Raw genomic sequence first — 24,794 nt, forward strand, 5'->3', positions numbered from 1 at the left:
TTACTATTATTCTTTGCTGAATTGTTTTCTTTATAATTATTATTATTATTATTATTATTATTATTATGATTATTATGATTATTATTATTTCTCTCTATCTGTTTTCTCTTTTCACTTGCTACTAATTCGTTCTTTAACCACCCAAACATCCATATCCCAAATTACGAGTGTAATTTTTTTTTTATCTAAACCTTTTTTGTTTTTTTATTTTTCAACAAGAAAAATTGTACGCTCTACGACGAATAGGAGAAATGTGGAAATAGTAGAAAGAAAAGGAGACAAAAAAATAATTCTCCGAGAGTATTATTTGGACGTGTTATTTTTTTATTCTCATCAAAATTTTCACTAAAACTTTCATCCCTAATTTTTATAATTCTTATCCTTTTTTTTTTTTTCTTTATATCTCTCTCTTTCGAATTTATTTTCTCTCTCTGTCTCTTTCTCTCTTTCTCTCTTGCTCTCTTTCATCGCGAGGGACTAGACACACCAATCATATTAACAATACGATATAATTAATTAATTTATAGCTCTTAAAAAAAAAACAAAACGAATAAAATAAAAAAAAGTTTAAAAATAAACATATTTAAACAAATATTTTTTTAAAAATAATACAAATAAAAACGTATAGAAAACATTGTCTTTTTTTGTTTTCTCTTCTTTCCTTTGAAAAAAACAAAAAAAAAACGAAGAAATAAAAAATCTTTTCTCTAGCCTTTCTCTTTTTTTTTTTTCTTTTTCTATCAATCATTCATACCCAATTTCGTTTTTCCTATTTGTTTGCGCGCGCGAAACACGTTTTAACAAATTCGACAACTCCCTTATTTATTTGTCATTCTAAGTTGATTTGACTTACTAACTTTGGAATTTGTCGATCGGTCGGTCGGTCGGTCGGTCGGTCGGTCAATCGGTCGATCGGATTTTTAAATTTTTAAAAACTCTCGACGACTAAGAATAAATTTTTTCTTTTTTCTTTTTCTTTAGAACACAACTCGTGAAATCACATTATTATTATTATTATTATTAATATTATTTATTTTTTTTTCTTTCTTTTTCTTCTTCTTCTTCTTCTTCTTATTTAATTATAATTATTATTATCATCATTATTATTTAATTATTTATTATTTATTATTTCAATTATTAATTATAATTATTAATTATTATTATTTATTATAATAATTATATTATTATTATTTATAAGAATTATTTTCCGCCTAAGATTCGACCGCTGCTATCGCGTTCCGCCGTCGGGGGAGGAGGGGGGGATAAGAGATAAGAAAAAAACAACCCCTTCAAAGAAATAAAAAAAAAGAAGATTAAAAGAACGATGAAACAATTATCAATCTAAACGGTATATGTATATATGTGTAATATTTTTTTACTTTAATTATAAATTAAAAAAAAACATTTGTGTTATCTTCTCTAATTTTTTTTCCTCTTTCCATCTGTTTCTTTTTCTTTCTCTTTCTCTTTTTCCTCTTTCGACGGTAACGGGGTTTGCGCGCGGTTTAATTATTTATTTATTTATTTAATTATTAATTTTTTTTAATAATGACAATAGCTACAGAATTTTTATCGACCGATTTTCTTTTATTTTTTTTAACTTCGACGCGAGCGGACGTACGGCTCAGCGGTGACTAGAATTTCATTGGGGAGAGTTTTTTATTTTAATTTATTTTATTTTTTTTATTTTTTTCTTTTCTTTTTTTTTTTTTAATACAATTGACTCGAGATACTACGAGACGACGATTAGAAGGAACTACTCTTAAGGATTTTAACATTCCCCTTCTTCTTTCTTTCTTGCTTTCTTTTTTTTTTCCGTTAAAATGATGAAATTTCAAACGACTATTTTTTTTTCCTTTTTGTTTTTTTTTTTTTTTTGCAACTTTTTTGTTTTTCCCATTTTTTTCTTTTTTTTTGTTTTCTTACTTTACTTTATAAGCACATTCAACGTATACCTCTACTATCCTACTACCAACAATTATTACCACAACAAATTTGTATTAATTTTTTTTTTTCTTTTTTTTTTTATTTAATATTCAAAATTCGCGTCTAATTCTCTCTCACTTCTTTCTTTTTTCTCTCATCTCGAAATTCAAGTATATATTTAATTTATATATCAAATTTTCATTAAGACCCACGAGAGCCCTTTCGATATTCGAACAGAATGAAAAAAAAAGGAAAATTAATCGTCAGATGATATGTATTTTTTTTTTTTTTCAATATATACCAAGAAACGTCATTTTTTAAACATTTCAAAGACGAAAGGAAAGGTTTGGCAGGGAGGATAAAAAAAGAAAGAAATCGAAAAGAACGATTATCAAGAAATTCTAATTTCGTATGCTTTGGCTCTCGTGCGCGATCGGCAAGAGAAAAAATTGAGAAGGAAATAAAAAAGAAAAAGAAAAATAAAATATACAAAATAATGGCAGAGGCGTGTGTCGTCGTATTGAAAATCGTGCATTATGGACAAATTTATCGAACCGAGCCGTTCGTCCGATTTAAACAGCCAATAATTTAAAATTGGACTCTCTCTCTTTCTCCAATGGGAAGGAAGATCGTGTCTCCTCGATTGGCGGGCGAAATTTAATTGAAATAACCGTTTTTTTTTTTACCCCATTTACTATTTTTTTTTCTTTTTAAATTTGCGTCGAAAGGCCACGATTTCACATAATCATTTTATTTTTTTTTTCCGCTCCAATCCGCGAATCTTCTCTAACGTTAATAAATTACCTTTATTGTTTGTTTGTTTTTGTTTTTTTTTTTTTTTTTTAAATATCGCGCGCTATAGAATTCTTCCCTAATGAATTTAATGATAAATTTAAAGAGATTTTTTTATTTTTATTCCTTTTTTCCTACGAATAATAATTTCTTTTTCTTTCTTCATTTCTTTTTTATCCTTTCTTCCCTTCCTACCATTTTTCTTTTCTTTTAAATCGCTCGCGCATACAATAAAACTTCACTCGGTCCAATTATAATTAATCGATCTAAAACATAACCATCCCCAATTGTCATTTATTAAACTTCTTATCCCCCTTTTTTTCTCCTTATTTTGCTTTTTTATATTTTTTTATTATCATTATTCTTTTAAATTCAATCAATCTAAGTTAATAACATTTACAATTTAATTTGAAACTTGCACAGAACCCATTGCATTTATCTTTTTTTTTTTTTTCCTTTTTATTTACTATCTTTCCTCACATTCTCTCGCTCTCTCTCTCTCTCTCACTCTCTCGCTCTCTCGCTTATCTCATCTCTGAACGCGTATTATCTCACTCGAAACGCAAGGCCACGTCGATGACCCAATCGTCTATTAATAATAATAATAATAATCAAATTACGATTGATCCTCGCCATTTTTATATAATTCTTTTTTTTAATATTGCATACGCGTTGAACACATTTTTTTGAACGGATGTAAAATAAAAAAACAACAATAAAAAAAAGAAGAAAAAAAAACGAGCTCCCCTCGTTATTTTTTGTTTCCCCTTCTCTCGGATTTTCATCTAAAACATTTGACAAGCGTACACATCGTCACTCGGCAACGCAATTCACAAAGTAATATTACAAATTTCTTTGTTTTTTTTGTTTTTTTTTTCGCAAAAATAAAAAAAAACTCATAGGTCAGGAGTGTTGAAAGGGGTGCGGGGACGGGGTCGCTGGGAGTCGATTTTTGTTTGTTAGTCAATCAAAACTGCCCGGAGGTAGACATAGAAATTTGTTCTTTCAAAGGCATTTTTATAACTGGACACTTACTTTGTTGCTCGTTCCTTTTTTTTTTACTAAATATAACACTTCACTCAACCCTTTTTTCAACGAACATTTTCCATCCCTTTTTCCTGGTTTTTTTTTTTTCTTTCGTTTCTATTTTACATTAAAATTACAATAATTGATGACTTTTTAAGAGAATACATAAGTTGGGTGATTTCGTTCTGTACGTGGAGAGGATGCAAATCGGGGAGGCTCGGGAGTGTTCAACGAGACTCGTGTTGAAGATTATTAATTGTTTATCAGATTTATCAGACGTATGTGTACGCAGGGCCGTACGAAACGAGGAGACGTTGTTGTGCACCGTCGTCAAGTTCGATAATTTATTTTTTTGTTCTTTTTTTTTTGCCTTTTTTTTTATTTCTTCCTCTTCCTCTCCTTCTTCTTCTCATCTTCCTCTTCATCTTCTTCTTTGAATTATAAAGATTTAAAATCCCGATGGCCACGCGTCTCACGAACGCTATGGTCTTTTGTCAATTTTCTCCTAATCTATATTATTATTATTATTATTATTATTATTATTATTATTATTAATATTATTATTAATATTATTATTATTATTATTAATATTATTAATATTATTATATCGATCTCTCAATCGTGGGCTTTTTCAAAGCATTTGGAAAAAGAAAGGAGGGAGCTTTCGATACGATTCACTAAAACGTGAACCCGTTTTTCTTGAGCTTTCCTTCCTCGCTTTGATTAAAAAAAAAAAAAAAACAACAAAAAAAAATAAAAAAAATTAATTTATTAATTATTTAATTATAATAATAATAAAGCGCGCATATTCATTTGCACAAAAGACAATCCGCGACGACTAAACCTACGAGAATGTATTTTTATTCATATATATATATATATATATATAAATATATATAAAAGGAAAGAAAATTGGACGAATGAACACGATCATCGGCTAAGAAAATAATAACGTGGCCATTCATCATCATCATCATCCCTCTCCTCCCTTTTGTTTTTTTTACTTTGCATTATATACAAAAATAAAACGAAACGGAGAACAAAAATAAAAAAATAAAAATAAAAAATACATACATCAAAAAATGAATATAGGTGCGTGTATCGCGAAGAAAGAATTACAAAAAAAAAAAAAAATAGAATAAAATAAAATAAAAAAACGTTGCTTTTTCGTACGGCCCCCCTCTCTACCCTCGAGCTGTCGGCACCTATTCAGAATGTGCCGGACAGCACATATTTTTTAATGGTATGCGTGTGTTGTTATTGTTGTTACTGTTGCTGTTATTATTATTGTTGTTATTGTTGTTGTTCGTAGTTAAACGTTATATTGGATGTTTACTTTTTAAATCGGTATTGTTGTGTTGTATAGCATATAATTTTTAGTCGTAATAATTATATTGTGATATTGAGCTACCTAATCTAATATTTACAAAAGTTTTCATTTCATTTCATTTCATTTCATTTCCTTTCATTTCATTTCATTTCATTTCATATCATATCATATCGTTTCATTTCACATTAATTATTCGCTCTTGGCACTACTAACTTAATCATTCTCATTTAATCATTCCGCTATTATTCATTTTTTATTTATTATTTTACTTATTTTTTTTTTTTAATTATTATTATTCCTTATAGCCCTGTGTTTCTTCAATATTTTTTCTTTTTTTTTTTTATTTTATTTTCCTTACTTCCCAATTATTGGTCTCTTCTCCTTCTTTTTTCACCCCCATATCAACGCTCGCATTTATACCAATTAATTTTTTTTCTCATTCACTCTATCATTCTTATTCTCATATTGACACTCTCACATACACACAGACATTCCATTGTATTCTTTTATTCATTCACACACACACACACATATCATCGTCTGCCAGTATCTCTCACAGGTATGAGATGACAGCAGGACGCGCGAATATATCCTTGAATAAATAATTTACTAAGTCTTTTCTCGCGTGTGAAGAAAAAAAAACAAATTTCTTCTTCAGCGACACTTTTGCAAATCGTCCATTCGATCGTTTTTAAATCAACGTGTCGAAAGGGGTGGAGGGCGGGTGGGGGTCCGAGAAGGAGCAGGAGGCGAGCGATAGTTTTTTTCTTCTTTTTCTTCTTCTCCTTATAATTTATTTATAATTATATTATATTTACCCCCATCGTCATCCGATTTATATTTCTATCTAATTCTTCAATCCTCTCTCTTCCTTTCTCTCTCTCTCTCTCTTGGAACGAGATTTTTTACTTGGAAATGAAAAAAGAGAAACCCATCATCTTCCACCTAATACGATTTTTGTTCACTTTTTCTTACTCTTTCTTTCTCTGTCTCTCTCTTCGCAAGATCTAATCTCATCCTCATTTATCACGCTTTGGAATATTCTGAGATCTACAGGATTGTATTAATATAGTTTAAAAAAAGAGAAAGAAATAAAGATATATGGGGTTTTGGGGGTAGGTGGAATAAAAAGTATAATCCCCTTTTGGTATCTTTTCATCCATCTCTCTCTCTCTCTCTCTCTTTCTCTTTTCCTTTAAACTTTATTATTTGTTTAGGCGCCGTTCTCGTTTGGTCCTCGAACCAAAAGCAAAGGAGAGAAAAGTCATGTGTCGCCGTTTTGCTATTGGTCGTAGTTCAGTCTTCAATTGGCGTATCGCGAAGAAAGAGTAATAGAAAATCGTTTCATCGTTGTTATTATCTTCTTCGTCGTCGTTGTTATGTTTACTGCAACTGCTGTTGTTGCAGTTGCAGTTGGTGTTGTTGTCGATGATGGTCGATGACGTTGTTGCTGGAAGGAACTGGAATAGAGGATGAGTCTTTTTCGTTTTAGTCTTTTCCTTTTTCTTCTTCTTTTTTTTCTTCTTCAAAGAAAGGAACGCTCGCCTCTTCCTTCGCCACAAGGATCCACCACAATCACCATTAGCATTGCCATTGTCACCATAATCGCCACTACTACTGGCCTCGGATCAAACGCGTTTTTGCCTATGTTGACTCTCGTCCGTTTCACAAGGCACCACCGTCAATGTGGACAAATTACTGAGGTTGCTACTGGATTCGGAATAACTTGACAGGGTGGTCTTTTTCGGTGGGGATTGTGGAGTAGATTGTTGTGACAATGACACCGTTGTAGACGTAGACGTAGACGTAGACGTGGACGTAGAAGAGGTTGTTAATGATGACGACGTTGATGTTGACGTTGACGTTGACGTTGACGTTGACGTTGTTGACGTTGATGATGACAATGACGTTGATGTTGAAGATGGCGTTGGCGTTGACGATGACGGTGACGATGACGACGACGACGATGTTGTTGTTGTTGTTGTTGTATTACTACTACCAGAACTTGGAAACTTTCTAAACATTTTCAGCAATGAGCTACCCGCGCTATGAGAGCGTACCCTCTGTTCGGGTGGCTCCAATGGTCCTGATTGACTACGATAAGGGGGTGGACTTTCGCTATCGAAGATAGTCCGGTTTGGTGGTGGCCGTATGCACTTTTGGTAGATCTCGCTTTCCTAAAAAAAGAAAAAAAAACGTTCATATTTATTTTGTTAATATTTATATACATTATTTTACTTTTGATTTAAATATAAAATTAACAGTTAGGTAAATAATAGATCTGTATATTGTGTATAAGAGGGATTTGTGTGCATCTACAGGAGTGCACAGGAAAATATGATATCAAGTGAATGATGAATGGCAAGGGACGATCTTCCAAGTATTTTTGTTCGAATCAATACTCTCTCTCTCTCTCTCTCTCTACCGTTCCCCCTCTTTGCTACCCCTTCCCAACCTTGACGTTTACATTTAACAGTATTAATATATTATTCGTAGTAAAATGTTAGAAGGATGTTGTACGCGTACCACCACCCCAACCCACTTCGGAGAGTGGATTTATTCAAAACGGTATATTCTCTATCCGCGCACCGTATAAAGCGTTTTCAACTTCCGCACCACTCGATCCTTTTTCCGCACAGCAAGGCAGAACCGAGCGAGAGAACATAGGCTGATGTAATAGTAGTAGTAGTAGTAGTAGTAGTTATGCATATAGATATAGTAATAGGAAGTGCGTTCCGTAACGAGTTGCGAGATGCTTTAAAGCTAAATAACGTATTTTCTAGCGGATCGTAACAAAACGACCCGTTGCTCGTCGTTTCCCTTTCTCTCTCTCTTTCTTTCTCTTTTTCTCTCTTTTCACGTTTCTCCACAACTCCCGGGGTATATTGTGAGTGGCTTTTACAGTTTTCCCGATAAAGATCGTCCGACCGAAACGAGAAATTGATCTCGTAAGGGTCACACACACACATATAATTAGATTTATATTTACAACAAGATATCTAATTTTTTTTTCTATGTGATAAATCTAAAAATAATTAAAAAAAAAAAAGAAAAAAGAAAAACAAATGTATTGCATACTATTCGTTTGCGTCATTGATCCCAACGTTATCGAATTGTTTTGACTACGCGATTAAAAAGAATGACTGAACGAACGAGAGAGAAACTGACGAATAGGTAGGAGGAAAAGAAAAAGAAAAAAGAAGAGAAGGAGAAGAATGAGGGAAGGAAACGACCGAAGGGAAAAAATAAAAATAAAATGACGACAAAGAATTTGTCTAACCTGCAAGGGGTCACGAAGATGTATGTTGGTTTGGGCACCGTATGGGCGTTCCTCGCCATCTGGAAGTTCCAATCGTGGAGGTAAATTAAGGGCGAGATCTTGCCTGACGCTACCGGTCCTAATAGCCCTGTCCCTAGCCGCGGCTACCATTGCTTCTTGTTGCAGGACGTAACTATGTCCACGTACTGATGCAGTTGCTATTCTAACACCACGTGCCAAAGTTGTTGGGTTCGTTGTCTCGCCACTTCCACCATCTCTGCGTCCACCCCTGCGTCCTCCAACTTCACCTTCTCTTCCGCCTCTACGAACGTCCAATGCCGAACCCATCGATAGCATCTAGAAAAAATATACACGTAAAATAAATTAGGTATAAATAATAATTCTTGGTTAGGGTTCAGGAAAGATAATTTGTGTGTGTGTGTGTGTGTGTGGGTGTGGGTGTTCGTAAAGAATATTTTTCCTGTTAGCCAAGAAAACAAATTATCATTATTATAAATCATTTCCCAACCACGTTAAATAATCTTAAGCTTTCTTCCTATCCTCCTCACCCCCTTAATCCTCATTGTACTTCAGACTCTTTCCATTGTTCGTAAAAAGCGTCTAAGCTCGGTCTAGCCAGCCAGTCGTTGTGTTGAACGAAGCCAATTTGTTGAGGGTCGTTCTTTGAATTATTACTGTGTTACCACTACGATTCTTTTTTTGGTTTTTAAGAAAAACGATCAATCCTAAGAGTCAGACAACACATCGTCGCGTCGAGAGACAAATTTAGTTAATTAATTATTAAATGTCATACGATTGAGTTACATGTATATCGATAAAAATAAGTGGGACACGATTTAGTTCATGTTTATTACAGACTTATTTGCTTATACATTGCAACACATTGTTAATTAATAATGATTCCTAATATCGTATTATAGGAACGACGATTTTCTTCTTCTTCTTCGTATAATAATAACGCGGATGCACACACACGCATACATACATATACACTAACCCGCGCGTCACGGCTCAAAATCTCTTTGACGTAAGCCGGAAGTTTCTATGAATATGTTAAAAGCTGGGCCAAGATATAAACTTCGAACGCGAAACCTGTAACAGCAAATTCCCTCCTGCTGGCCTTTGGCTTTGCTTCCTTCCTTTTGCTTCCTTTTTATCTCTTTTTCACGCATCAGTGATATTCTAAACCTAATGATATCTACAATTTTCCAAATCTTTTATATACATCCGTTCATAATCATATTTTCATTATTAATGATAAACAAGACCAAAAAGAACGACCACCCTCAAGAAATGATGAAAAATGTTGGATCAAACGTAACACGTTGAATAAAAATTAAATTTGAACTAAAGACGCCGATTGACGCAAATGCGTTCACAACCGAGCAGAATGAAAAACCATTTCGAATATTTTTCGATTCTCGACCATTTAATAGCGGTAAATTAAAAAAATTTGTTCACCTTTAGCTCTACCAACCTTTCACCCAATTTATCCATGATAACTTGTTGCGATCCAAGTTTCTCTTGCCCTTTCCTACCCTCCTCCTTACTCTCCTGCATCAGCAGTTTTCTTTTACATTTTTATTTTACTTTAGCTTGATTTTTAATTAATTTCATGAAAGTAGAAAAAATATGATAAGAAATGTGAGATAATAGAAAAAGAAATAAATTAAAAAAACATAAACGAGAGTCAGGAATAATTAATGATGTTACTACTACTACTACTACACTACAACTACTAATACTATTACTGCTACTACTACTATTACAATTACTGGTCGCCAGTACGTCTGAAACGATCGTCGGATTTTGTTGTCTCATCTCGTTTCGTCTCGTCTCGTCTCGTCTCGTCTCGACGTCGTATTTTGGCAGTCGCGAATTACACGTAGGACACACCACACCACACCACACCACACACATACACATAAACGCATACATGCATACGTGCGCGTGCGCGTATGCATGCACATATAAATATAGTCGGAGACGAACCGCATTCACAGCTATTATATATGCAATTCGTACCGTAACAAAGACAATTAATTGTCCGTGACACCGTGGCTCGATGTACAAATTCCTTGGCCATGCCATGCCATGGCTTGCTTCCTTTTTCATAATAATAATAATAATTCTACGATTCACCAATTACAATTACAATCGACACATGCCAAGTCTTCAGATGAATTATTATCATTATTATTATTAAATCTTAATCTTGTAGTTGTATTCAAGAGAAGGGAAGGAAAAAAATGAAAGAATAAATCGTTTGATTAGAAATGAAAGAAATAAACAAACATGGTTGAATGAATAAAAGAAAATATTTCTATCGATTAAAAGAAGAGGAATACATCAAAACGATGACGTTCAAAAGAAGAAGAAAAAACAGCCAGAAAAGAAGTCGTTTTTCTCTTCTGGGGCGTTTGCTATCGAAAGAGAAAAAAGAAAAAAAGAAAAAAGAAGAAGAAGAAAAATGAAAGAAAAAAAAAATAAAAAAAAAAAATAAAAAAAAATGAAAGAAAGAAATAGAGAAAGATTTCTCGAAGTGTACTCTGCGAATTCCGAGGTTATCGTTTAAAGTCTTCGAACCCAATGACGTCTTTTATCATACGAGTTATGAAAATTGTTTCTTTCTCTCTTTTTTTTTTTGACGTACTACTCCTACTACCACTACTACTATGACACGACGAATGTATCAAAATATTTGCATATGTCTAACCTTTTCAAAAAGAGAGTGAGAGAATAAAATAAAAGAAATAAAGAAAGTAGAGAAAACGCACGAGTTGGGAGACATATGTGGGGGCAGATTGTAAGAGGATATGAAGGGGATGTGAGAAAGGGATGTGAAGGGGAAGGAAAGGGATGTGGGGAGAGGCTAGCTAGAAGAGTGTGGCGCCCTAGATTCGTACGTTCCTATCACGACGATCGACCGCCCTCGTTTTCTTCTCCCCCTATGCCAGTAGAGGAGGTATACGTACACGTCGACGTCATCGTCGTCGTACTATGAGTATAAAAAAAAAAAAACCTGTGCGAGTTTTCCAAGACTTAACCCAAAGAAACGTTTCCTCCACCATCATCATCTCTTCCTTTTTTTCCTCTTCTTCCCCATCATATAACCAACCACCTTCTTCATCATTTTTTTCTTTATCGTTCGTCGAATACACGGCTCAGCGCGCGCGCGCGAAACTCGATTCGAAAATAAAAAAAAAAATAAAAAGGGCTTGCTTTTGCCGAGAGTGACTCGAGTTTAAAGCTTTAAAGGGGGGTTCCATCTCTCTCTCTCTCTTTCTCTCTGCGTTTCCACGGAGGCCGTCGAAAGGGAAAGCTCAAGCGGGTGTAGTAGTTGGAGCGTTAACAGGAGAGTAGTGTAGTATAGCAGCAGCAGTAGCAGCAGGAGTAGAAGCAGCAGCAGTAGAAGCAGCAGCAGTAGAAGCAGCAGCAGTAGAAGCAGTAATGGGAAGAAGAGAAGGATGGAAGGTGTTTGAGGGGTGGTGAGACGCCTGCTGCTGCTGTTACTGCTGCTACTGCTCTGTACCTCGTACTGGTATTGATCGGACACTACTCGGCTCCAGAGGAGACTAGAGACGCGTATAATGTCCACGGGGTACGTTCTGAGAGCACGAGAACGAGCACGAGAGAGAAGGATAGAGAGGGGGAGAGAGAGAGAGGGTGAAGTTGGTCGATCGATCGAGAAGAGAGACGATACGAAAGAGAAAGAGAGAGAGAGATTCAACTTCTCCGAGGGTGCCGATGTGCTGCTGCTACTGCTGCTGATTCCTTCGTGAACGTTTCTTTAAACACGTGGTATGTGCTACCTAACACATACATATACACAGAAAAGAAAAAAAAACGTCCCTTTGAAATCTTCCCAATTAATCGAGTCATTTCCTTTTTTCTTTTTATTTTCCTTACGATTCATTCGATTCATTGAATCTTAATCGAAAAGGTAAATGCACATGTTGTTGGGATGAGGAGGAGACGCCAGGGGAAAGTGATAATACAAAATATAAATGAAGATGATGAGAATATGATGAAAGGTTTTCTTTTTTTTTCTTTTTTAATTTTTACAAATGCAATTTATATTAACTTGAGTAAAAAGAATGAAAGAAATTTGATAAGAGAATTATTAAATGTGTTCTTTCTTATATTATCGCATGAAAGATTTTGTTCTCTCTCTCTCTTTCTCTCTTGGCAATCTTGAGAAAATGAAGATTTTTTCTGTTAATGATAGATGGAGAAATCAATCACAATCGATAGTTTTCCTAGGTCTATTGATTTAATCGTTAATTTGTACATCATACGTATTATAGGAATATAACGTGAGCTAGTTACGGAAAGAGAGAGAGAGAGAGGTTAGATCCGACGTAGCACGTGTAATCGGGCTGCCAATTATCGTTATCGCCCAAGGCCACGAGACGGATAGGTTCCATTGGACGGTTGACGACGACGACGACGGTAACTATGACGATGTGTTGTATTATTTAAACGTTTCTACAACGTGACTAGTAATTCACCCGAGTATGTAATTTAAATATTATTCTTCATTTAACTATTTCTTCTATTTCTCTTTTTTTTTCTTTATATTATAAAAAACTACGTAAATATGTAGGTAGGTTTGCTTAATTAACAAAATTTCAAATGAAAAATATTAATGGAATTTATAAGGACAACGACAACGACAACGACGACTAGAACGACAAGTAAGAGGAAAACGACGATGACGTCATTGACAAAGAAAAATAAAAATAGTCACGATAACGATAACGTTGGTCATCAGAGAAACACTGCCCCCGCGTACTCGTTGATCTGAAAATAATAGTGACTAGCAGTAGTAGTAGTAATAATGGTGGTGGTGGCGAGAACGAATCGATGATAACGACCAAGACAATAATACATATATTGTTTCAATTATGATTCATTTACTACAATTTTTATTTAATTTTTAATTTTATTTTTCCTCTTCGGTAGAAACAAATTTCACTCATACTTTTGTCAATGACGAAATTTTCATAGCATGTAGTAATACCCCCTATGGAAGAAACATTTTCACGTTTACCTCATAGTAGTCCGATCCGTCGTATTGCGACGTATAAAAGCAGCGTCGAAGAACGTGACGCAACCTGTGGCCATTTTCACGAGAGTATAGACAGAAAAAGAGAGAAAGAGAGAGAGAGAGAGAGAGAGAGAGAGTACCCGCATGCAAGAGCAATATTTATATACTGCAAAGAGAGTGAGAGTGAGTGAGACAGATCATAGATACGTTAATGTGTACGTACGCACGTACATACGTACGCACCACACTTACACACTTACGTAACTTCCCAGCAGACGCTTCCCGTTTGACGGAGATAACGCTAACGAGGGCCAGATAATAGTGTCGGGAGTCTAGACGGTTAATTACAAGAAGACCTTTAAAATGGCGTGCGCAAGTGAGTGCGACCGCACTTACATACGTGCTTGCTTGCTTTCCTTGCTTGCCTTGCCTTGCTTGTCTTGCTTGCTTGCTTTCCAAGTCCCGTACGTAGGTATTACCGCTTTTAGTTTAGTTTTGAGTCTTACTATACGCCTACCACCCTAACGCACCACGTATGAGTAGTGATGGTGCTGGTGGGGGGGTTGAATATATTACGCTCGTATATTAAACGCATATTTCTTCTCTTCTCTTTCTGTGTTTGTTTCTCTCGACCCCCGACGCGACCCCTTTTTTGCGATAACTTTTTTACTTGGTCAAAATGAGAAACTACTTCTTCCAAGAAACATATTTTTTATTTTTATTTTCTCATCCAATTATTATATAAATATACTTTTACTTTCATTTTATTTTTGTTTTAGTATTTTAGTATTTTAAATTATAATATATATTTGTTATATTTAATATATTTTTATTTAATTATTTTATATTATCAATTATTCATCATTTAAAAGTTAAATAGTTTTATACTTTTTTACGTACTTCGTCGTGTTATTTCAACTAGGGAAAAAAATTTCGTCTGATTTACAATATCAAAAACCTCTCTCTTTCTCTCTTTCTCTTCTCGGATCTCGGATTAATCATTCAAAACGAGTATGACTGCTACTGCTACTGCTACTGCTACTGCTACTGTTACTTCCACTATTACGGCTGCTACCAGAAACGAAGCGCACGTGCGAAGGTTTTCTGTGAGTGCAAAAGTCCAAATCGATTTTTTTAAAAAAAGAAAAAGAAGATGATGACGATGAAGAAGAAGAAGAAGAAATAGGTATACAGGTACACCTTTTTTTCTCTTCTTTCTTCTTTTTCTATTTTTCTCAATTTCTAATTTTCCTCTTCCTCCTTAACTTCGTCTCTCTTCCTCCCCATACTTTTATCGATTTTACTCGCTAAACCCCGTCAAGGTAATTTCCTGCAAAGGCTCGCCTTTTGTAAACGTCCAATAAGTCAACGGGAATCGCTGAATTAGTGGCATTGTGTTGTGCCAGGAAGATCGACGTATAATGCATTCTCGTAAATTGTATCCCGTACAACGGAAAGCGACAACGACGACGACGACGACGACGACGACGACGACGACGACGACGACGACGACGACGACGACGAGTGGCGGCAATGGCGCGTAACTTGCCTTTTCTCTTCCCCCTTTACCCACCTCCTCACCACCCCTGGCCTAACCATCCGACACCATATCAACTCTTCTTCCTTTCTTTTCATCGTACAGGTGTGTGTGTATCAGAGAATCTCTGCGAAACTCTCTCTCTCTCTCTCTCTTTCTACACGTAATTAAGCTACGCTTTTCACTCATCATTTTTTTTTCTTCGACCAATCACGATGAATATATATATATATATGTATATAATAAATCCCATGTTCCCTTCGTAAGAATGAAAATTGTTTAAAAAGAACAAAATTAGACAAAATGAGACAGAAGAAGAAGAAGAAGAAGAAGAAAAAGAAAAAACTACATTGGCATAAGAGAAAGAAAGAGTGAAAGAGAGAGATAGTACTGATAAAAACGTTTTATCCTTATCATACCAGTCGATAAAGACACGTCACGCGATTTGATCGTTCAATGAATCGAAGCGTTACATTACTCGTTTCGTATTTTAATGAAAAGAATAAATATATACACTGTGTGTGAATTCAATGTTAATAATTTCTTCTTCTTCTTTTTATTTCGTTTTTTTTTTTTTTTTTTTTTTATTATAAAAAGAAAGGTTAAAAAGAAAAACAGATTCAACCGATCGTAGAAAAAAAAAGGAAAGGAAAGAAAGACAGATGGACTGGTGCTACGCAAGCAACGTTGTTCTGCATATTATATATTTATATATGGTAGTAGTAGTAGTAGTAGTATGTATGTATATATATATATATATATATATATATATATCGTATATATATATATATATATACAACCCGTGGTTCCCTCATTAACGTTTAATTAAATTAACGTACCCGTAAAGTACGAGGCCTCGTGGTGTTTAAAAATAGATAGGTTCAGGAGTTTGTTACAACCCGTGACTCGACCTATTTCTTTTTCTTTCTATTTTTTTTTTCTACTTCTGGCCGACGAAAAAAAAAGCACATACACACACATACCGTTCGTCATCAATGATGACGTTCTCTCGCTCTCTCTCTCTCTCTCTCTCTCTCTCTCTCTCTCTCTCTCTTTCAAAAAGTACGATCGATACGAAAGAAAACAGGAAAACGAGATAGAAGGAAAAAGAAGCAAAATAAAAAGAAGAATGAGAAAAAAAGAATTGGAAAAGGCGATATACTCTCGTATAATCATTGCAAGCTGTTTTTGGTAGAAACGATGCATGTGTATGTGTGTGTGTGTGGGAAACGGGAAAAGGAGGGGGAGGGAAACGAGTAACGAAAGGATTAACGAGCCTCAACGATAAGTCGACTCTGGATAGGGAAACTCGATAAGTCACGGTGAATCGAACTCTATTCAATGCGAGTCTCGCCAGCACACAACCCGTGCTAGCTAGCACAAGCTGCCTCGTGATTTCCTATTGAAAAAAGAGGGTGTTCCTCCATCCTCCTCCTCCTCCTCTGCCTCTTCCTCTTATTCGATAGATCGATCAGTTTAGATTCATCGATGTGTGTCGACGACACTTGCGCAAACGTTGGCCTACTGCCTCTTTCTATCTTTTAACATTAATAGTAGTAGTAGTAGTAGTAGTAGTAGTAGTAGTAGTAATAGTAATAGTAGTAGGTTTAGTCTATCTCTTTCTTAGAGAATCGACTGACCTTAATTTGCCACTTTGAAAAGGAGTATATTATTTTCTTGTTTTTTTAATTGACGGTTGTTATATATATTGGTTATTATATTATATTTTCTATATTATATTATAATAGTAATATTATTATAATATAATAACATTATATATAATTTCATAAATATTATATATGATCAGAGAAGAATGAAGCAAGTATGTATATGTCTACTTTTTATTATTTTTTATATCGATTTTTATATCTGTGTTTTTTATTGTTCTCTTTTGTATACGTGCGTGCGTGTGCATATGTATGTATTACGTTTGTGGTATAGGTAGTAAACGAATATGGATGAATAACATCGCATACGTGCCCTGTCCTATAATTTCCAGGCACGCTGTCTGCTGATACACCTTTAAAATAAGACCGGTGTAACACTTATTAAAATTCTATTTAATTTTCATTACGGTATACCTACGTACGATCCCAATGATCGACGAATTAAGAAAGACAATTTAACATAAGTTTTGCACGTGTGAATTCAACGTGTGTATATACATTAGGGTGGGTCAAAAAAAATCAATTATTTTTTTTTTTACAAGTGCCACGGAAAAATGGGTTGCTAGACACCTTAAAAAAATTCTCACCAAATATGAGCTCTTAATTTTAATAGGAAGATCCTTCGCATCGCATTTTTTTATTTTTTCTCAGTCCAATAGAATAAAATTAATACCTCTGTATTAATTTATCGGTGGTCTGACCACCGATTACATCCGGTCGTGAAAAATTGGCATGGGAGACGTTGATTGGCTTCATTTCTCGTAAAATCGAAAAATCTCAAGCATCAACGATGACGACGCAACGTTGCTAAATTTGTTATCGATGTTCTAATTTTTGATTATAAACCAAAGGGCAAACAAAAAAATTTGGTAGCACCACGTTTGTGTCATGAGAAATAGGATTTTTATTATTTTACACAATACAGATTTTTCGATTTTTCGATTTTACGAGAAAGGAAGCCAATCAACGTCTCCCATGCCAATTTTTCACGACCGGATGTAATCGGTGATCAAACGCGTACGTCCAATAATTTTCTTCTTTTTTTTTTTATCTTTTCCCTTTTAAAAAAAATAATTGAATTTTTTTGACCCACCCTAATATACATGTGACACGTATTTTAAACGATGACTTATTAAACACGGTTTTTTTTTTTTATTCGACACATTTGTGATTTTCGTTTGGACATGTATTTTTATAGAAAATGTTTCCTAACTATTCTAACATAAAAAAATATATAAGAAAATGACTATATATGTATGTATGTATGTATGTCTCTCTCTCTTTCTTATTTCTTTTTTATTTTTTTTCTCTTTTTAACTCACTCTTTCCTTCTATACTCGAGAAGCTCGATGAGAGTCGCACGAAGGCTGATGACATTTAAAAGTGTAACGCGAAGGTATCGACCGACGAGACCTGAGCAAGAGAGTAAGAGAGAGAGATGAATGGAGAAGGGATGTAAGAAGAGAGAAGAAAGACAGAGACAGGCTGCCGACCCAGACGAGAAAACTGCAGTGAAAGCCCGGTTCGCATTCTGGGCCAGACGGAAGAAACACGAGGCAGACGGTGTAACGGCCTCTCTCTTTCTCCCTCCTCTCTCATATTTCCCCTCATACTTCCCTCTCTCTCTCTTTTTCTTTTCTCTCTTTCTCTCTCTCTCTCTCTCTCTCTCTCTCTCTCTCTATCTTTAACTTATATTCGCTAGCAGCAAAATCAGCGTACTCGTAAAGGTATACACACATACATATATACATATATATACACATATATATATACACGTGCCCGGTGCACATAGAATTTTTCCTCTTTTTCCAGAACTCACGAGCGTATTACCGACGTCTGCGATTCCATCGGGGATAAAGACACGAGAGGAAAGAAAAGTAGAAATTACAGGAACGTTAAAAATCCTCCTCTCCTCTCTTCTTTCTTTTTCTTTTACTCTTTTTTTTTTATTTCTTTCACAAGAGGACGATGACGTTGAGCACGGTATGTATTGAGTACTATACATCGAGAATAGGAAATGCAACGTTTTTTTTTTTTTTTTTTTTTTTTAACATACCGATGCATTTACGTTATCACTGAGAACGAAATAAAAAGACTAAATATATTTGTTTTGGTTAATAAAAAAAAAAACTCGAGATGCGCGCGGCGACAGTAATGCATATATATGTATGTATATAAGTGTGTATCGTTTTTTGCTATAGAATTTCATTGGACACTCGTAACAGGCCGGCCTATAAATATGCATTTTCTTAAACTGTAAACATAGCAAGTACCGTGTTATGAATAATAAGCGATAGATTGCGCCTGCGTGATTGTGCGTGGTGTGTGTGTGTTTAATTCGTGTGTTGTATATATATATATATATATATATATGCGTGCATATATAGGAAAAATCACGTCTCTCGTCTTGCGAACCATGAACACCTCCACCCCTCGTTCCTCCTACTACTAACTCTAACGAGTTTAACGCTAATTTATTAAACGTCAAGAGGACAGACGATGCATCGACGACGACGACGACGACGACGACGACGACGACGACGACGACGACGACGAAGACGACGTTGGATTTTTTTTTCTTGTTATTTTTTTTTTCCTTTTATATATTCTTCTATTCACGACATTGTGCCCGCCGGTCGATCGAAGAGAGACCCCCGGTTGTCTCTGTCCCTTTCTATCCATCTACCTATCTATCTATCTATCTATCTATCTATCTATCTATCTATCTCTATTTCTATCTCTATCTTTCTCTCTCTATCTACTAGCTTAAAGTGGATAGAAACAAAAGCTTCTTCCCTACTACTCCTCTCTTGATAGGACGCGCGCGAACGCGGATCGAACCGTAGAATCAACTATGAACTACGCTTCTTTAGATATTCGAACGTTATAAAATTCATGCGATTCTACCCGATTCCTCTTCTTCTTTTTTTTTATTTTTCTCTCTCTCTCTCTCTCTCTCTCTCTCTCTCTCTCTCTCTCTATTTACTTATTTCTATTTCCATTTCTATTATTTCAGTTTTTCCGTTGGTAGACGATCGATTTGATATAACACATAATCTAACGATAATCTTTTCTTCTTTTTTAAATTTGGATATATTATACACATACAACCGTATATAAAAGAAATAAAATATATATTATTGACAAATCAAAAATCAAAAATGATTAATAATAATAATAATAATATTAATATTAATAATAATGAATTAAACGTATATATGTTTGGTGATAAAAGCCACAAAACATACCACCAAGGCCATGTCGCGCGGTTTCGAGCCCTGTGCGTGTAATATGCGTGCGCCCAACTCGAATAGCTTTCTCCTCAACTGTTTGACGGAGACGCCGAGCGTCTGCATGCAGCGACGCCTCAGCTTCATTTGAACGGAGCCGCCAGGTTGCCGAGGAAACTGGAAACTAGCTAGACACACCACCAACACCGTCAGCTGTCAAGCTGCCACCGACAAAGAGACTATCTTCTTTTCTTCTTCTCTCTTCTTCCCTCAATATCGTTGCACAGTAATATTCCCTCTCCCTCCCTCGCACCTTCTTCTAATAGATATTTATCTCCTTCGTGTCTTTACAGGAACCTTTTATTTCTTCTTTTGTTTTTTCTTTTTACTCGTGTTCGATCCAATAGACGAGTGGAAAAATTATTACAGAAAAAAAAGACAGAAAAATAATCGGAGGATAAATAAATTCCTCCTCCTCCTCCTCCTCCTCCTCTTTCTTCTTTATCTATCTTTTTAATAATTAATTCTATTCTCTTTTGGTTTCTTTAATGTCTTTATTTTTCTTCTGTATTATCACTCAAGTCATTCGAATTGACCAAAAATTAATTACACAGGAAAAATTATATTTGCCACTAGCGTTGAAATAATAATTCAAATCTTCGATCTTCTTCTTCTTCTTCTTCGTTTCCGTTCTTTATTTCGCGCACTGATATCCGCAAAAGATGTACCGATATATATCTCTCTTTTTCTTTTTAAATTCTTCTTCTTCTACGTCCAAAGATGTAGAAGCAAAAATATATGTCGAATGAATAACGAAAAGTGGAATATCGAGAAGAATAATAGATGACGTTTTTTTTTTTGATCTATCTATTATCTATCTCGTTGTTTTTTAGTCAAACTTCACGATTATTTCTTCCAATATATTTTGGCCAATTTCCATCGATCTATGATTCACGGAAATGTCACAATTCTTCTATTGCATCCAATACGCGAATATCTCCTTGTGTGCACGCCCGTGTTGTTATTTCGCGAATATCGGTATTTAACTTTTTATCTGTCTTTTTAGTTGGATTCTTCGTTTACACGATAGAAGGACGATGGAACGATATCGAATGGAACGTGTCGGTGTATATTTATAGAAGGTAGATTTTGTGGAATGATAGGACGACGATACCGACGTGGATGACAAATAAAAATAATAATAACAATAATAATAATAATAATAATAATAATAACGATAAAGAAATATAGTTGAAAGTAAAATGATAGTAGAATAAGTATAAAGAATACGAAGAACGAGAGAGTTGTGTGTTAAGTCGTGTGTCGTGTAGTTTCGTGTCTCTTTTCGTTGTGCGAAAAATGCGCGTATATATTCGCGCACAACGAAACCCAACTCGTCCTAAGTCCGACGGCAGACTGAACTCGTCCGGTGGCTGTCAGGCCGCAGCACCGTCGAGTTACCTCCACCACTCAGGGTTACCCCACTCGGCGTCGCAAGGCGCTCGCGTTTAGCCCCACCACTGCGCATTTGTCTCTCGGAGTTTTCTCTGTTGAATGTGTAAGTGCAGCGTGTGGTATGTGTGCATGCATGTGTGTGCGTATCGACGAAGAGGACGACGCGACGCTCCCGTACCACCCTTTCTCCTCTCTCATACACTCTCTCGTGTAGCTCGACACGACCATCGTCAGCCGGTCGGCTCCCTCCCTCTTCCACCCTCTTCTTCGACTCACCTCCACCACCTCCGCCACAATCTCCACCATCTCCCTCTCCTTCTCCTCATTCTCGTTCGTGTCTTGCACGGGCGACGGAAAAATCAGCCGCGAAGCGGTGGCAGGTGACCTACGAGAGACGAGACTTCGCAAACGACTCATATATATGTATATATGAGTATGTATGATACAATGTACGTAGAAACTGACAAGAAAAAAGAGATAGAGGGTGGTCTTGATTTTCAACGTTGGAAGTTAATTCATTCTTTCGATTTGACGAATGAAGTAGGAAAAAAGAAAAAATATGAAAAATCGAATGTTGGTACTTTAGAATTTCAACATAAGTTCCCGTACATATAGTGCGTACTCTCTCTTTTCATTTCATTGATTCGAAAGTAGGTACCTCTCTACCCCCTTTTAATCGAGGGAAAAATTACCCTTGAAATTATAACAGGTTTAATAATACTAGTACCAACGTTCCGATCGATATGCCGATTCTCCGATTCCAATCGTGAAATCGTTTAAATCAATGAAATCATTAGGCGAAAATCGAACGAGCATGCGAAAGAGAGAGAGAGAGAGAAAGAGGGAAAGAGGGAAAGAGGATTGGTAATGCCCTCGATTGCGATAATCTCGTACAAATACACGTATATATATATATATATATATAAACGTCGTCTAGGGGGTACCCAACAGACGCTCGTTTCCCCCATTTTTTACTGTGACATTAAACGAGAGAGAGAGAGAGAGAGAGAGAGAGAAAGAGAGTGAAAGAGAGAGAAAGAGATAGAGACAGTCTAAAGTCTCACAGACGCAACCCACAGTCGAGAAATCATGCGTTGTGGAAGAACAGTAAGAGAAAGCGAATGCGAATATGCGAATGCGAATGTGAATGCGAATGCGAATGCGAATACGAATGCGAAGGCGAGTGTGAGAGAGAAAGAGAAAGAGAGATAAAGAAAGATATGTAGGTAGTCTCGTGAAACTGCAGAAGAGACGCGCTTTAAGGAGCCTCAGAAGTTGACCTTACCTCGGCCAAGGTCGCGAGCAGTGACGGCAAAACGACGACTACCATCTCACGGTCTTTCTTTCTCTAATGTCGTTTTGACCGACTGTCGCTTTCTGTTTTGACGACTCGAAAGCAGCGCGTGCCACTCACACTCTTTCCTCCGCCCTCCTCCTGCTCCACCACCACCTCCTCCTCCTCCTCCTTCAACGCTCTCCTTTCTCTCTACCTCTCCTACCTTTCTTCCTTTTTCTCCTCTGCCCTGTAGCTCTACCCCTACCCCCTAAACCCCGCGCGCTCTTATTCTTTCTCTCTCTCTTTTTGCTAGAGAGAAGACCACTCAGAGGGTTCCCCCACTGCTATCCTTTGCCACCTGCTCTTCTCCTCCTTGTTTTTCATCCTTCTCTTTTACTTTAAACTCCCACCTACTCTCTCTCTCTCTCTCTCTCTCTTTGCTCATACACCTCGCGGATATGCGTGCACGCGCAACTTTAGCGTCGATCCTACTCTAGATTGATTCTCTCTCTCTCTCTCTTTCTCTTTTGTTCTGTCTTTTTTTTCGAAAGTTAAATTATATTTTGCGAAATTTTGACATTTCCTAAAAAAAAACGAGGTACTTTTAAATAATACGAACTTTCAATTGAATAAGCGATATTTGATTGAACAAATCGACAAAATTCAATATACAAATAATTAAATAAATAAAAAAGAAAATAAATTCGCGAGGGAATGAGATAGAAAAAAAGTACACAAGTAGAATAAGAAAAAGAATAATAAGAAAAAAGAATCTGCTTTCCTTCCGATTCGCGACTCTATCGTAAGGGACGAAGGAAGAAAAAGAGCGGGAGGGTGTGGAAGGGAGAAGGGCGAGAGAAGAAGGGTCGGTTGGGGGATGCAGGGGGAAGGGTAGAGAGTGCAAAGAGAGAGAGAGAGAGAGAGAGAGGGACGATGCGAAGGCGCGTCAGTGTGTGCGCGCCGTCTAGACGACCGGTTGTCGGCGAGACGGTGGAAAAGAGGGGATGGTGGGCAAAAGAAGGAGCGAAGGGAAGGGAGGGAGGGTTACGGAGGTACAGCGGGGAAGTATGATAACCGGCTATCATATCTCAGGGCCGTCGCTACGACTACTACCTCTCCTTATCTTCCCCCTTTCCCCCTTCATCACCCCTTATCCCATCTCTTCGTCGTTTTCGTAGCGTCTCGTCGTTCTCTCTCTCTCTTTCTCTCTTTTTGTTCGTATTTCTCTGTGTATCTCTGTCCCTCTCCCCCTTCCCCTTTTTAACTTCACTTGGTTACATCGAGAGGAGAAGAAGAAACGTTGCGAATCAGCTTCACTTTTTCCTCTTCTTCTTCTTTTTGTTTTTTGTTCTTTACGTTCGTTCATTTTTCTTTTCCATTTGAAATCATCCCCCTTCTTTATCCCATACCTATTGATTGAAAATTATTAACGAATATATCGATAGACAATCAATGTAATGGTCGATAGAAGAATAAGAAGAAGAAGAAGGGTAGAAGAAAAATTGAATAAAAGATATACTATTTGATATTCTGCAAAAAGAGAAAGAATTGTGACGGGAGATCGTTTAATCGAAAGTTGAGAAAAATTGGGAATAAGAAAAGAAGGTTCGATAACGTAGGTTATACTACATCGACGGCAATGGTGTTGGTGATAGTGGTGATGGGTATGGTGTAGTTTCGAAAAGGGCGAGAGAATATTCGAAGAAAAGTAAGAAAGAACGAATACGACTTGAGGGTGGGATATGAGGGCGAGGTGAGTCGAGGCGAGGCGAGACGAGACGAGGCGAGGAACTCTTTGATATTCCGAATCGTAAGGGAACGATAAATCTGACGATTCTAATACGCCTGAGTAAATTCGTAAAACGCGTATATTCTTCTTGAATTTTCCTATATGTCGGAGAATATTTTTTTACATTTTTTTTTTAAACATAAACACGTTATATCACTATCTAGTTTTATTTTTATAAAATATTTTCTTATACGTGTGTACGGTAAAAACCTGATAAGGTAGAATGAGTGTAGTAGTAAGTATCTTCTTGAAAATGAACAAAAAAAAAATAGAAAAATATTCTTTTAAGGGCTAAAGGAGGGACAGGAAACGTCTTCCAAACGGGACACACCGTCTATACGTCTTCTTCTTCTTCTTGTTCTTCTTCTTCTTCGTCCTGCCAACATTACAGAGGGAAGGAAAGAGAGAAAGAGAAAGAGAGAGAAAAAGGTAGTTC

General features: G+C 36.0%; 1 protein-coding gene across 6 annotated transcripts in view; it reads right to left on the reverse strand.

Moving 5' to 3' along the window:
* Positions 1 to 35: 35 nt before the first annotated feature.
* LOC107065710 (uncharacterized) overlaps positions 36 to 24,794 on the reverse strand; it is a 73,575-nt gene continuing 48,816 nt past the window's right edge. For all 6 annotated transcript variants that reach the window (XM_089172700.1, XM_089172705.1, XM_089172702.1 and 3 more), the window contains 2 exons: positions 8,355 to 8,690; positions 36 to 7,251 (listed from right to left, as the gene is read on the reverse strand). In XM_089172700.1, the coding sequence (XP_089028826.1) occupies positions 6,703 to 7,251; positions 8,355 to 8,690 (885 nt within the window). In that variant the 3' untranslated portion in view covers positions 36 to 6,702. The remainder of the gene's footprint in view (positions 7,252 to 8,354; positions 8,691 to 24,794) is intronic.

This window comes from Polistes dominula, unplaced genomic scaffold (genome assembly GCF_049000335.1).
Source record: "Polistes dominula isolate Pdom_NZ unplaced genomic scaffold, Pdom_raw_medaka contig_23, whole genome shotgun sequence".
Lineage (NCBI taxonomy): Eukaryota > Metazoa > Arthropoda > Insecta > Hymenoptera > Vespidae > Polistes > Polistes dominula.